Genomic DNA, 15,797 nt, shown 5'->3' on the forward strand with positions numbered 1-15,797 from the left:
AACCAAGTGATGAGAAGGATGCAGAATGAAAAAACATCAATTAAAAAGAAAGCAAAAAGAAAATAAGAGAAAAAAAGAAATACAGACATGATAAGAAAAAGAAATAGAATAAGACAGTATCAGTAAATCCAAATATATCAGTAATTATAATAAATATGCCTGTTATGACAAAGATTTTAAAAATTCAACCATATTTACAACAGATATAAAAATCTAATGGTATAAAAAGGCTGAGAATAAGATGATTAAAGAAATACACAAGGCTGATTCTAATAAAACGTGATAAAAATGTATGAAAAGTAGGTAAAATAGACTTAAAGCAAAAATATTTTCTACAGATGACAAGAGCCATAAATAAAAGGCTTAATTCACCAAAAAAATATAAAATTATAAGCATATATGTACTTAATCATATAGCTTCAAAATATACAAAGGAAAATTCATGGAATAGAAAGAAACAAATGGCCATCAGAATATAAGATTTTAACACATTTTTCTCCAAAACTGAGGCCACACTAACCAAAAATCTTAAGTAAGGATATATGCAATAACAAACTTGATTTAATATTTTACTAATCATGAACTCACCAGTAAAGAATACATTCTTTTCAAGAACATGGGACATTTATGAGGACTGGCTACATACTGATTATATAGACTGTATTCTCTGACCAAAATCATCTCATCAGAAATCTGAAGAAAAAAGAAAACTAGAAAATCTTGTATGTTTGGAAGATACACACTGCTAACTCGTAAGTCAAAAAAGGTATTAACGTGAAAATTAAAAAATATTTAGATGTGAATACTAACAAAAATGCTATATATCAGATTTTGTAGCTAAAACAGGTAAGAGGTAAATTAGTAGTCTCAAAAATACTTTTATGAGAAAAATACGAGGTTAATTAGTTAGCTAGGAAAAGAACCACCTAATAAAATCAAGAAAAGTAGAAAGAAATAACAAGGAGCAAAACTTAATTTAAAAAAAAAGAAACATAAAACACAGACGATCAGCAAAGCCAAAAGTTCATTCTTTGCAAAGACTAATAAAATTGACAGATCCCTGGTAAGAATCATCAAGAAACAAACAAGAAACAAACACTAACAAGAATGAAAAGGTGGAACATGAATATAAATGCTTCAGAGGTTAAAAAGATTATGAGAATGTATTTGAAAACACATGTAATGAACAAATTCCTAAAAAAATTAACATACTCCAGCTGACTCAAGAACTAGAAAACCTGAATAAGTCTATAAGCTTTAAATTTTTCCACAAGTATTCCCAACAATATTCATTAAATCTTTCCGTTCCCATTTGTCATATATTATGTCAACACAAACCTTAACCTTGGCAACTAAGAACCACTGCCAAAGCAAGAAAAAATGTTACAGCAAGTTTGTTTAACTTAGACAGAGCTAATGCCTCCCCGTGCCTTGTTTTATGTAATAAACATGTAGGAGATGAAGATCTGCTTTGTCTGGAGAGCTCCCTGGCATGTAAAGGCAGTCTGACACAGAATAAAGGGCACGGACATGGGAACCAGAAACTGGGTATTTTAGTCCTGGGTCTACTACTTACGTGCTATGAGACTTGAATGATCCCCTTCAGCTACAAAACTCAATGATGTTTACCTGCAAAAGTTTAAGTACCTTTGCTATTAAGAGCAAATGATTACTTTTCATAAGGTTTATTTCCCGACAAAATTTCTATGTAATTGAGAATGTACACCTAGGGAGTTCTAGCTATCTTTATGTGAAATAGCTTTTATTCATTTTCCTTCCCTCTCTTTATTTTATTCTCTAAATAATACCTGCCTTAAATAAATTTAATTTTAGAATGCCATACAGGGCAAAACTGAGCCTCTGAGGGAAGGATAAAAACAATGAAAACACCTCCTCTTATAAACCGCTTTTTATTGATTGAAGAGTGAAGTATATAGTAATTTTACCATAATTTATTAATCAAATGATAGGAAGAAAAGTTTCAAATCATAAACTGAGTAACTAAGAAAATTATTCTGATAAATGAAAGAATATTGGGGGAAGAAGGGGACAATTATTAAACTAAAGTTATCAGAAGCTAAAAAATATAAATAGAAAATATTAAAGTATAGATGTAATAAATTTTAAAACTAAATATGAACTTTAAAAACAATTCCATGAAGAATAAATTTTAAATAGCTAAAAATCAGTATATTCAATATTAAAGACAGAACTCTATATTACAAATTAAAAATACAAAGGTATTTTACCTGACGAAATATCTCTGTGACAAAGTTTACATTACTTCTTTTAGAAGAAAAAACTCTACGAACTATTTCAATGTCTGTGAGATGTTCTTCATCAATACTACAGAGACTAGAAGAGCTAGGTTCTCGTTCCGTGAGAGTGCTTGTGTTGGAATGAGACTGTTCTGGTTCTGCAGTTCTGTCTGCTTTATCAGCATTATCGTTTTTGTTTTCTTCTCTGGATACCAAACTAGCAGCTGCTCTCTAAAATAAAAACAAAAGGGGGAGAATATCATAATAATTTAACCTTAGTATTCTGTCTTTAAATAGCAAATACTGACAAAGCCCAAAGCATTCTATAAGTAACTTACAGTACTATTTAAAATCTAGGCATAGAGTTTCATTTAGAATTCACTCTAAATAATTAAGTGGCAATGAAATAACTCAGTATTTAGTGATATAGTGATACTCCCTAATCATCTATTCAATTAAGTTTATTTTTCAATATGTTTGCAGTACAAATAAGTTGTTAATTAAAACTGGATAAAATAATACAGATGGAGTCAGCTCAGATCTTCAGTAATAAATAAGTTAACACTGGGCTGTTCACTCAATAAAGTCTTAATGTGTAAAATCATCTCTATATCTCCATTTTACCTTAGACAAAAATTATACATGCAAAAACTTCTTAAAAAAAACAAAAAGAAAAATCAAGAAGAAAAAGTAGAAATGAAGCTAAAATAAAATAGAACTCTACACTCTATAATGCCTTATCAGTATTTTCACCATGACTGACCATGATGCCTAAGCTTAGGGAAAAAGTAAGTCTTAAGGTGGTAACAGAGAAATTACTACCATGGGATGATAGAAGTAGCCCTATTCTGTGGTGTGGTAAATTACTTTCTGGTAAGTTACTCGATTTTTGGTCCATTTTGTTACCTATAAAATAAAAAAGTTTAAGCAAAAATATGCCTTCACAATTTAAAAAAAACCTCTGATTTTTAATTAACGGAGTTCTGGGATAAGTAAAATAGTTTTGCTTCAGAGTTTCTACATTTAATAATCTTTGCAGAAAACCTGGAATAAAGTTTTTGGGAAAACACATCACATAATCTGCTACAGATAAATAAAAGGCTCGGGGGAATATTTAGTCAAATTTTCTAAATGCTAACGAACACACTTTATATCTCCAACTAATTTTTAAAGGATTTAAGAAGCTGCATATAAAACACACACATAAAATATTTTTAAAACTAAATGACAAAATGTGAGAAAAGGGAAATAAAAATAGCCTAAGAATACTGTATTTAGATGACTTCAGGAAAAAAAAGCACAATGAGAGAAAAGGAGAAAATGAAAAAAAAGTATGAAAAAGAGGGAAACCATTTAATTAAAAATAATTTTAAATACTAGTCCCTCCACTATGTAACTTTACATCATGTTTCTAGGTTCAGTGTTCTTGGTTTAAAAAGGGGAAATGAGATGGGGACAGGATTTTAAATCAGCATTCTGTGAATACCTAGAAATCTAAAAATTATTATGAAGGTCATTTGATTGCAAATTGTTTCTAATCACAAGAATTTGCACAATGCAGAATATTTTGATTTGTACAATTCAGGATATTTTTAGTACTGTACAATTAACATAAAGTATAGAAATAAGTTAGAAGTTGAGACACATATGACTGAAATTATCTTCTATATCTTACATACTTCATTTTTTTTTTACTAAGAAAACTATTGGTTCTATAATTGGTAAAATTTGGATTTATAAAATACATTTATACAAAGAAAATATCACTATATTTTTTGTTTGTTTATTTGTTTGTTTTTCACTATTACTTGTTTTAAGTGTGTTCTATAGCTAAGGCAACTGAAATCAAGTGGACAAATCTCTAAAGCTATTTCTAACTTTAACAAGTTCGCCCTATGTTTGTGTTACCTGAATATTCTTTGGCAAGACTTCACCTTCCATCCCAGGAATATGAGGTCCTGTATGCGGCTTTGGCTCAAGCCAGAATGAAACCAGCCAACGAATAACAATAACACGAGCCTTAATGAAAGGCTCCTTTGTACAATAGATTGCTTCATTGGTTTCAGCATCCTTCTTTATCATGACATAATGTGGCTTTGGTCTCATCTGTGGGATATCTATGCAAAATAAAAGGAAAACAAAAAACAAAAGTAAGAAAGGAATTATGCTCAGATAAATTTGTGTTTTAAAATACTTGAGAAAACACTGTGATAATATTCTAGTTTAAGAAATAGAATTAGTACATTTTAAAGTAGTTTGCTAGATATTAGCATGGAATCTAGAAGACTAAACCATATATGGCTGATATATGGAAATACATCTTTTTGCAAAATGCCATTAAAAGGTTCAATGAATCCTAAATACAAAGAAACTTCCTGAGTCATGTATAATTAATGAGAGCTCACTTCAATTAACCTAAGTCTGAGACACATATTTTGACATCATACAAAATATGAGAATTTTTACAGCAAAAATATTTTCAAAGCAAACATTGTTCTCAATGGTAAAGGTTTACTACTCTAATTTAAGTCACTTCTATAGCCCTAATGGCTATGCCTAAGCTTGTTAGTCGCCTAAACTTGGCAGAGCTTAAAACAGGAACATCTTGGTGCAAAAAGGACATTTCCACATACAGGCTTATCAATGTCTTCTATACATGGCAGAGGTATAATTCTAACCCAGGATTTTTCCTTGAGGCTATAGCTTTCAAGGTTCCAAAGGACATTTTGGCACAGTCACTAAATACTGAATGAGATATGATCAAAATATATGACAATTATTCATACAGAATTTGAACAAGACATACTGAATTGAACCCTTGAAGACCTTTAAAATTTTTTAAATATAGTTTAAGGAATATATGAAACATTAAAATTAAGTTGAATTTATAGTCACAAATATTTACGGTGGGCTAATTTCTCCAATAGGTAATATCCAGAGAATAAGTTTTTAAAAGCATTTCTTCACTCTTAATGAAAATTTTCTATTAATAAAATTCCACTTTCAGTATGAATGAAAGTGTATCTCCAATTAATCAATATAAATTAAATGTTACCAGTTTTCTGCAGGTAAAAAATGCCATCTTTACACTGAAGACTGTTTTATTCTTAGGTGTTATCTTTTAGAAAATTCCAAAGATTACATACCAAGTACAGGATGATATAAACTATTCTCCTTACAGATGTTTGGAAAAATATAAGGCAAGTAATATTTCTTAAAATGTGAAAACAAAAATGAAAATCCCCTTTCTTGGTTTTCTTTGTTCTTCCATTCTAAACTTTTTACCTAAAAATAAACAATTAGAATCATTTCAGAAGAAGAAATTATTAGCTGTTATAAACAAGCTTGTAAAGATTATTTCAGCAAATAAGCTAAACTGTTAACACTGTAAAGATACATATATATATCTAAATATGTATGTGTCTGTATAAATACTTATGTACCTTCAAAACTGATCTAATGTCATGCAAATGCATTATACAGTAGACCCTTGAATAACTCGTAGGTTTGGGTGCTAATAACCCTTCTCATCCAGTCGAAAATCCATGTATAACTTTACAATTGGCCCTTCATATCTGCAGGTTCAACCAACAATGGACTGTGTAGTACTGTAGTTTGTATTTATTGAAAACAATCTGTGTGTAAGTGGACCTATGTTGTTCAAGGGTCAACGGTTTATCTTTCAAAAATCTTAGAAGTGAAAATGTACTCTGAAAAACTGTCAAAGTTGACTTAAAACTCAGCTCTACTACTGACAAAGCTGCTAATGTTCTTTCCTTTTTCCCCTTCCTAAATAATTCAGCCTAAAAGTCACACAAAATAGTCGTATGTGAGAGGGAGGGGAGGAAGGAATGAAACAGTGGCAATCAAATGCAGGTAGTCAGAGCCTAACCATAGGAAGCACTGATGAAGGAGGTGCAACAGAGGCAGCAGCCCACTGGGGACTCAGAGCCTGAGAGGGGTAAGGATGGTGTCCACGAAGTACAGAGGGGAGTAGACAAGAGTAGGCAGAGCTGAAAAATGTAGGGTGTGAAAATTCTAGTAGGATGAAGAAGCTATCTAAGTAGGGGAATTGTAAAGGCCCAGAGTGGGCCATAGTGAGATACGACTATACGCTATCTTTAGAATGGCTAAAATTACACGCTGACCATACCAACTGTTGGTAAAGATGTGAAACAACTTTAAGTCTCATACATTGCTGGTGGAATATAAAAAGGTACAATCATTTGGAAACTAGCCTGGCAGTATCAAAAAGTCAATATATGCTTTCCATATAACCCAGCCATTCCACTACTAGGCTACTTACCCAAAGGAAAACAAAACTTATGTTCACACAGAACTTGTTTACCACCACTCATAGCAGTTTTATTTGTAATAGCCAAAAACTGGAAACAACTCACATGACCATCAAAAGGTGACTGGATAACAGGGGGAGAGTATAGCTTAAGTGCTCGCCTAGCATGCATAAGGTCCTGGGTTCAATCCCCAGTACCTCCTCTAAAAATTAAATAAATAAGTAAAACCTAATTACCTCCCCCGACAAAAGGTGACTAGAGAACAAATCATAGGATATACATACAATGAAAAGCTACTCAGCAATAAAAGGGACCAAACTACTGATACAGATAAAATATGATTTTTTAAATACTTATGCTAAAAAAAAGAGCCAGACCAAAAAAAAAAGATATTACCATATGATTCCATTTATATGAAAATATAGAAAATGCAAACTATAGTGAAAGAAATCAGATCAATGGCTGCCTTGAGATGGGATTGGGGGGCAGCTAGAAAAGGGTGAATTACCAAGGGATATGAGAACTTTTAAGGGTGATAGGTATGTTCATTATCTTGATTGCAGTGATGGTTTCATGGGTCTACACATGTAATAAATTTATCAAATTGTATTTTTCAAATATTACAGTTTACTGTATGTCAAATGTATCTCAATAAACCAGCAAAACAATTTTAAAAAACTATATGAAATACAAGTTTTGTTTATTTATTTTTTTTTTTAAGAAAAACTGGTAATAATGACAATAACAAAAACTACCCACTATGGAACACTTACTGTATGTCATATATTCTAACTTATTCTTTCTAAGTACTCTGCACTAGTAACTTAAGCCTCAAACATCAAAATGGGATAGGTATTATTTTTATCTCTATTTTAAGCACAGGGAGGTTAAGTAATTTGCCAAAGGTCACACTATTAGTAAACTACAGAATCAGGATTCAAACCCTGGCAATCTCATTCAGGGTCCAAATTAACTTTGTAATGTTTATTTCTGAGGTGTAGGGAATTTTTGTGTTTGGAACAGTTAATGAGAAATGAGTGTGTGCTAAAAGTGTTTTCATCAATCACTAGAGATGAATGGGTTACCTTATAAAACACATGTACCTAGAAATTTTAAGTACGTTTAAGTGTAAATTACATTCCTCCACTCCCCTAACCTCATCCCGAGCCCCACTTCCCCGCTGCTGTTTCTTGGCAGACTGATCCTTAAATCAAACAATTACTATTTTTCATTTAAAATATCATAACTGCTGATTATACATGAAAAGATTAGAAAGCAAACACAACTGGCTCACATTAGAAGGTTTATACATAAAGAATCTACTATAAAAATTTCTCTCTCCAGCTCCCTTTCTAAGAGGTTCATAATCCCTTCAATAATTTTCATTTTGGGAAGAGCACACTAACATATTTTCAAAAGCAAAAATTTGTTACTCCTATTTCAGAAAAATAAGCAAATATTTACTATGACAGAATAATGGTAAGAGGGGGAAAAATGAACTACCCACAGAATAGTAAAGAGGGTGACATCAAAGAAAATAACACATACCTGAATTACTATGTATTTTAAAAGTGCTTCAAGAAAATAGCTTGTAAGATCTTCTTGTCCTTTATCTCCTGATTGTGGGGGGACAAGAGGAGTGATTTCCTCTATAGTGACTTGAGCTATCCAGAGACAAAAGAAAAGTTTAGTGTAATTACAAAACAAATAATACAATAATATGACCCAAATAAAATTTTAACTACAAAACAGATATGCAAAGATTATTGCTTGAAAATATCCTAATGACTGAAACTTGAAATAAATCTGAGGTGATCCTATAGCCCACCACAATGACCTAGGGCCAGGTACCAGACAACCAGAAACAACCTCTGTGCCCCAGAGCCTGGCTGAAATTATCCAAACTAGCCAGTTCTCAGCCTGCTAACCCTGCCTCACACATTCCCACCTGGAGAAACCACAATAAGGGCTCTTGCCCATGACCCCCAGCCATACCTCAAGCCCCTACCTCTGATTAACCCTGGTACTTCCTCATGTGGCCACTCTCCTTGGTGTGGCATGCTCCCTCCTCCTGGGACTGTGAGTAACAAACTGTTTTTTTAATGGCAATCATTTCCTGATCTGCTGGCCTCATTACTTCTGGATGATAAAACCTACATTTAATTTTTTAAATTTGTATTTATTTACTTTTTCATTGAAGTATAATTGACATACAACATTATATTACTTTCAGGCATACAACAAAATGACTCAACATTTATATGCACTGCGAAATAATCACCCCCAGTAAGTCTATTTACCATCTGTCACCATACAAAATTACAAAAAAATTTTTTCTTGTGATAAGAACTTGTAAGATATACTTTCTTAGCAACTTTCAAATTTGCAATACAATATTACTAACTACAGCCCCCATGCTGTACACTACATCCCATGGATTATTTACTTTAAGACTGGAAGTCTGTACCTCTTGATCTCCTTCACTCATTTCACCCACCCTCAATCCCCCTCTCAACCCCTCTCGGGCAACCACCAATCTTTTCTCTGTATTTGAGTTTGGTTTTATAAAACTTACATTTAAAAACATGGCCTTGGATTACCCAGTTAATAAATGTACAGACATTTAAAAATATACATTAACATACCTTCCCCAGAAAAAAATTAAATTAAAAAATATATAAACAAACCACATAGAAATTTTTTTCATAATGATGGAAAAAAATCGCATGAATCTTACTTTCTTTTTTTTTTTAGCCCCGTAGAAAGTAAAGCTTCAAAAAATTGGTTAAAGACTCCTAACTGTTCCTCTCCACAGAAATCTTTAGTAAAAGGTGAAAGATTTGTACGATCTGAAGAGAAACCAGAGTATGAATCTTACTTTCTTGAAGGTTGAGTGGAGGATTAATGAGATTATCTAAAGTTCGAGGTCCATGTTCAGATTGTGGTGCTGAAAATCCAGGGATTAAGCATGAAAACATCCAAAGCTGTTCTTTGCTACAGTTATTCTGAAGAGCTTGCAACCATAATAAGAAAAGACGAACACCTTCCCGCCTAATCTAAAATAAAATAAAATGAAAAATAGTATTTTATTTAAAATGGAAATATTTTCTTCCTTTCAAGGCCAAAATTCTCTAGATGATTACAGAATGACAGTTTGCAAAGAAGAAGAAAAGGAAGAAAGTATGGAGAGGGAGGAGAAGAGGGAAAGAGAAATACTATACCCATTACAATTTACTGGGCCTTCATTATTTATAAATCTAATTTTATGGATTTTGAACAAACGTACCTGCCTTCTAACTACTTAAAGCCATCAGGTAAGCTTTATGCTATAACTTCCACTTGTAAAAAGTCAGAATCATTTCCTACTTGTTTACTTCCCTCCTTCCTATCACCAGAAGTCTAATTCATAAAGCAAGGAGAGAGGATAGAATATAGCTCAAGTGGTTGAGCGTGTACTTCGCATGCACAAAGTCCTGGGTTCAAAGAATCCCAGTACCTCCTCTAAAAATAAATAAATACAATACCCCCCCAAACAAACAAACAAACAAACAAAAACAAAACAAAACAAAACAAGCAAGGAGAGAGGGCAATGACTGTTCCTTGCTATAATGGGCTTGGTAAAAGGAGGAATGGTCTTGGGGATCCTGGTACACTGCTAACTCAATGATCTTGTCCTTAAAAAGCTTATCTATCTAAAATTATCTCATTTATATAACTTGCTTCTAAGTTGCACAAAGCAGGAATTCTGGCCTATTACTGTATTCTAAGCAACTAGAACAATGCCCCATACGCAGAAGACAGTAAATATTTAAATCAATGAAGAGAACAGGAGAAAATAGAAGAAAATTCAAGTCTCCAAGCAAAATACAAAGTTCTTCACTAACCTAACCTTACTGGAAGCTTTAGATATTGCCCTTCCACAGCTTTGCAAACAGGCACCGCCAACACTATTCAACACTATTTAAACACTATTCAACTGCTGCCACCCTCATGGTTTAGTTAGAAACAAGATAAACATGTTGGAAGGCTTACTCCTTTGTACTGCTATACTGAAGCCTTGACACCAAAAGTACCTACAATATGAGATTTTTATTCAACCTACAGCAAGATGCCTTCGGACTGGGTAGCTTCTCTTACCATAGCACAATGAGATAATGAAAAAGGAAAAAAAAGAAAAGAAAAAAACAAAACCAAAAATTTTTAATAGATGCCCTACTTTCCTCTACATCTAACAATAGCTATGATAAAATGAAGAATAATTTGTTGAATGATTGAATGATTTTTGTCTTCTGGAGACCACAGAGCAAAGTAGAGTTGTCCCTCAGTATCTACGGGGTACTGATTCCAGGAACTCCCCCACCATGGATACCAAAATCAGTGGACGCTCAAGTCCCTTATATAAAACGCCTTGGATGTGGAATCCATGGATATGGAGGACTGATTGTATTTCTGCTGAATGAGTCAATGCAGCAGTAAAAGAACTAGTTTTTCAATAGCCTGGTCAACCTCATAAATACTGAGTATGTTGCTAGATTTTAAGTGAATTCACTTCAATTAAGGGAAGTGAAGATAATTCAAAATTCTTTAGGAAAAAGTTGATGAAGAAAGTGAACAAGCTGCCTGTATGCTTTACTCAGTTTTTTAAAAGTCATAGAAAAAATATATAATTATATTATACCTTCAAGGAGTTTCCTGTGTGTAGTAGTTTCTTTAAAATCAATCCTGAAAAGAAAACATGATTTTAAACATTCATATCTACTTATTTGTTTCTAAATGTCAGAGTTCTCGGTCAGACTTGAAAACACTTTAAAACAAGTCCTTGGCAACCTCCAAGTTATTCTTGGTGACCTTAATATCCCTCTGGCCACAATCTTGGAACCAGAAGGGCACATAAAAAGTCACCTTTTCAACACATGGTTTATTGCAGTTAAACATGATTTATCCTATCAAAACAAACCCTAAACCCAAAATTGAATTTAAGACAACAATCTATATATTTAATCTCTTACTTAGACTAAGAATATCCTTAAATACTTTCCCCATCACTAATACAAATAAAAACCACTGTAGAAAATTTCCATTTAGTTAATCATGTGAGCATCTGTAACTTTAGTATTTCCTAAAAAAATTTCCATTGTGCTTATTATTTCAAAATATTCAAAACCATCTTTAATATTCCTTTTTCTTTTGAATTATACACTATTTCAAATCTACAAAAAAATGAAATAATATCCACAGACATCCAGAGGTCCACCATCTGGTCTGAACAAATCTAAACACAGTCCCATGTTTCTTATAATTTCAAATATTCATTTATTTACATTATCTGTTTTTTACATAATAGTACAAGTATCATTAAAGCCACCTTTAAACCCATACCAAATCATTTTCCTCCTTGTCTCCCCATAGGAAACCATAATCCAAATTTTGGTATTAATTATTTCCAAAAACATTTTATATTACTACTACTTATTTAGAAATCCATAAAATATTTAGAAATGGTTTCTATGTTTAAAACTTATACCAGTAACAAGAATTTCTTCCATAGCTATTTGTTCTAATACTGCATTTTTATTCTTTCTAGTAACATCAAGATTATAAGATATACTTATATATTTTATATATATAATGATCAAGTCTATGACTTTATTTGCATGTTTTGTCATACAAAAACTTAAGCTTTAATATTTCAACTGACTATGTTGATTTAGCTGCAATTCTCTTCCTTGTGTTTGAGCAAATTCAATCTCTCAAAACAATACTATGTAAAGCCCAGTCCTTAATCAGCTGTCCTAAAAAAAATCTATATATGCTAATTGCAATATAATATCATGGGTTGAATACTGGAATGGAAAAAAAATAAGTGGAAAACTAATAAAATCTGAGTAAGTTTGGAATTCAATTAATAGCAAAAATAAAAATACCAAAACATTATACATGGTATCATACAAGTCATTTCAGAAGCTCCATTTCAACATTAGCTTCTGAAATTTAACTATAATGACCTGTGTAGCTCTAGCTAGTTCATTTTTTTCACATTTAATTTTTTTAATTGAAGTATAGTTGATTTACAATATTGTATTAGTTTCAAGCATACAGCAAGGTGATTCAGCTATACATATATATACACAGATGTATATTCTTTTTCAGATTCTTTTCCATTATGGATTATTACAAGACACTGAATATAGCTCCCTGTGCAATACAGTCAGTTTTTGTTTTTTATCCATTTTATACAAAGTAGTGTGTATCTAGTTAATTCACTTTAACTGCTGTATATTGTTCCATTAATTCATCTTCTTTATATTAGGACATTTGGTTTGTTTTCAAATTTTTGCTATTCCTCAGAATATTATAATAAAGGGCTCGTGTCTGTGATTCCCCATATGCATGTGAGTTTCCCCAGGATATATAAATAGGAATTAAATTACTCAGTTTTAACTTAATTAAGTATTGGGAAATTCTCTCCAAAGTAGTTGAGAAAATTAGAACTAATACTAACAGTGCGTGTGATTGCTGTGAGAACACATTTTGGCAACACAAAACACTGGCAGATGCTCTAATATTCACCAGTCTTGAGTGTTACACACCTCAATAATGTTTTCATTTTGATGTTTCCTAGTAACACTGAGCACCTTTTCATTTGATCATTCAAGTTTCTGCAAATTGTCTGTCACATCTTTTGTATATTTTTCAACTGGGCTATTTTGTTTTGTTTTAATATGCTAGTTCCTTATACATACTGACTACTAGTTCTATGTCAGTTCTGTAAACTTGAAAAGTGTTCTCCCAAACAACTCAGCTATGTTTTTATTGACTGGGAAGGTGGTATCATCTGATGTACAGTAATTTTAAATTTCAATATAACCAATTCACCAATGTTTTTCTTTTTGTGTACTTACTATGTCTAAAGAAATACTTCCCTACCTTAAAGTTATAAAGATAAACCAGTCTCTTCAAAAAGTTTCCAAATGTTGTTTTCACATTTAAGTTCTGAAATCCATCATAAATTTACTTGTGTGTGACAATAGCAGAATTTTCCCTCCCCAAATGGATAACCAGTTGTATTATTCTTTCAGGTTTTATAATGAAATTCCACAAAGGAATTAAGTTAGAAATCACAAGAGAAATCTGTGATAACACAAAATATTTGAAAATTTAAAAAATACAAACACTCAAAAAAGCTATGAATCAAAGAAAACAAAAGGGACATTAAAAAATATTTTCAACTGAATGAAAGTGAAAATGCAACATATTAAAACTCAATCATATTACAAGTTTCCATATATAAGCCTAGGTCTTTTGCTGGCCTCAATGTCCCTTTTCCATTAGTCCATCCCTGCTATACCAACGATACTGTCTTAATTATTATAACTTTATAATACATCTTGTTACTGGGTATGGTAATATCCAACAACACCATCCTCCCTCTCTCATTTGTTATTCTTTCAAGTTGCTTTGGCTTTGATTTTCCATATAAATTTTACAATAAACTCATCAGGCTATATTGAAAGGTCCCTACAGGAATTCTACATGAGAACTGTTACCTTTATACCATCAAGCCTATCATCCATGAATACTGCATAAGATTCCATTTATTCAAGTTCTTTCTTGTTCTTCAGTAATCATTTTATTGCCATAAATTAATCTAATATTTTTAATGACTACAGAATACACATTCTCAAGTACACTGGAACATTCTCCAGGAAAGACTATATTCTGGGCCACAAAATGTCTCAAAATACTTTAAAAGATTAAAATCATATAAAATGTATTTTCTGGCCACAAAGGAATTAAGTTATAAGTTAGAAATCACAACAGAAAGAAATCTGATAACTCCAAATATTTGAAAATTAAAAAAATACAAACTCAAAAAAGCTATGGATCAAAGAAAAAAAGAGATATTAAAAAATGTTTTCTAATGAATGAAAGTGAAAACACAACATATTAAAACTTATGGAATGAGCTTATAGGGAAATTTATTGCCTTGGATGTCTATATCAGAAAAGAAGAAAGGTATTAAATTAATATCCTAGACTTTCATCTTAAGAAAATACAAAATAAACAAGCAAATTAAACCCAAAGTAAGAAAAATTTCTAAAAATATAAAAGTCTAGAATGGAAATCAGTGAAATTCAAAGCAGAAAAACAATAGAGAAAATCAGCAATACTAAAGTTAGTTCTTTGAAATGACCAACAATGATGACAAATGCTTAGCTAGACAAGTCAATAAAATAAAGGACACAAATTACCAAATTCAAAACTGAAAGAGGGGACATCACTACTGAGCCTATAGGAATAAAAAGATTATGAGAGTAACTTGAACAACTTCACACCAAAAAATTAGACAGCTTAAATGAAACAGACAAACTCCCAGAAAGATAAATTATCCAAATTGACTCAAAAAGGAATATAAAGTAACAATTACAAATCTTCTCACAAAGAAAAGCCCAACCACAAATTGATTTACTTGTGAATTGTACCAAATACTTTAAAAAGATGTAATACCAATAGTTCACAAACTCTTTCAGAAAATAAAGGAGGGAATACTTCCTAAACTTTGTATGGGGCTATTATTATCTTGATAATAAATCCAGATGAAGACCTCATAGAAGAACACTACTGTGTTCAATATTTCTCATAAACACAGAGGCAAAAATCTTTAATGAATTACTTTAGCAAACTGAATTTAGCGATATATTAAAAGGACTATAAATGCTAACCAAGTGGGATTCATCTCAGTGATGCAAAGTTGGTTTAATATTTGAAAAGCAATTCATGAAGTACACAATATTAATAGAATAAATGACAAAACTACCAGTAATGCTAACCATGATCATGTCAATAGATGCAGAAAAAGCACCTGACAAAATACAAAGTCCATGCATTATTAAAAACTCTCAACAAAACAAGACAGACGAGAACTACTTCAACTTGATAAACAGCTTCTATAAAAATAGCTAACATCATACATAATGGTGAAAAACTGAATGTTTTCTCCCTTACATCAGTAATAATGCAAGGATGTCTGCTTTTACCACTTTTATTCAATATTGTACTAGAGGAACAATAAAAAAAAAAAAAAAAAAGAAAAACAGATGAAATTAAAGGTACCAGATTGGAAATTAAAAAGTAAAACTAAATCTGCAGTTAACATAATCCTATACATAGAAAATCAAAAGGAATCTACATTAAAACAAATAGAATAAACAAGTTATAATAAACTGGAAACAATATAAATGTC

At 31.6% G+C, this 15,797-nt stretch overlaps 1 protein-coding gene and 1 non-coding gene across 10 annotated transcripts in view; both read right to left on the reverse strand.

Annotated features, from left to right (window-relative positions):
* RALGAPA1 (Ral GTPase activating protein catalytic subunit alpha 1) overlaps positions 1–15,797 on the reverse strand; it is a 204,608-nt gene that overhangs the window by 148,562 nt on the left and 40,249 nt on the right. For all 9 annotated transcript variants that reach the window (XM_032481878.1, XM_032481880.1, XM_032481881.1 and 6 more), the window contains exons 5-10: positions 11,232–11,275; positions 9,432–9,609; positions 8,102–8,217; positions 5,405–5,543; positions 4,167–4,375; positions 2,250–2,489 (exon numbers count right to left, since the gene is read on the reverse strand). In XM_032481878.1, coding sequence (XP_032337769.1) covers positions 2,250–2,489; positions 4,167–4,375; positions 5,405–5,543; positions 8,102–8,217; positions 9,432–9,609; positions 11,232–11,275 — 926 coding nt within the window. The remainder of the gene's footprint in view (positions 1–2,249; positions 2,490–4,166; positions 4,376–5,404; positions 5,544–8,101; positions 8,218–9,431; positions 9,610–11,231; positions 11,276–15,797) is intronic.
* Positions 9,306–9,422, reverse strand: LOC116664612. The gene has a single exon (XR_004321130.1). It is a non-coding gene; the product is annotated as a U5 spliceosomal RNA (small nuclear RNA).

This window comes from Camelus ferus, chromosome 6 (genome assembly GCF_009834535.1).
Source record: "Camelus ferus isolate YT-003-E chromosome 6, BCGSAC_Cfer_1.0, whole genome shotgun sequence".
Taxonomy (NCBI): domain Eukaryota; kingdom Metazoa; phylum Chordata; class Mammalia; order Artiodactyla; family Camelidae; genus Camelus; species Camelus ferus.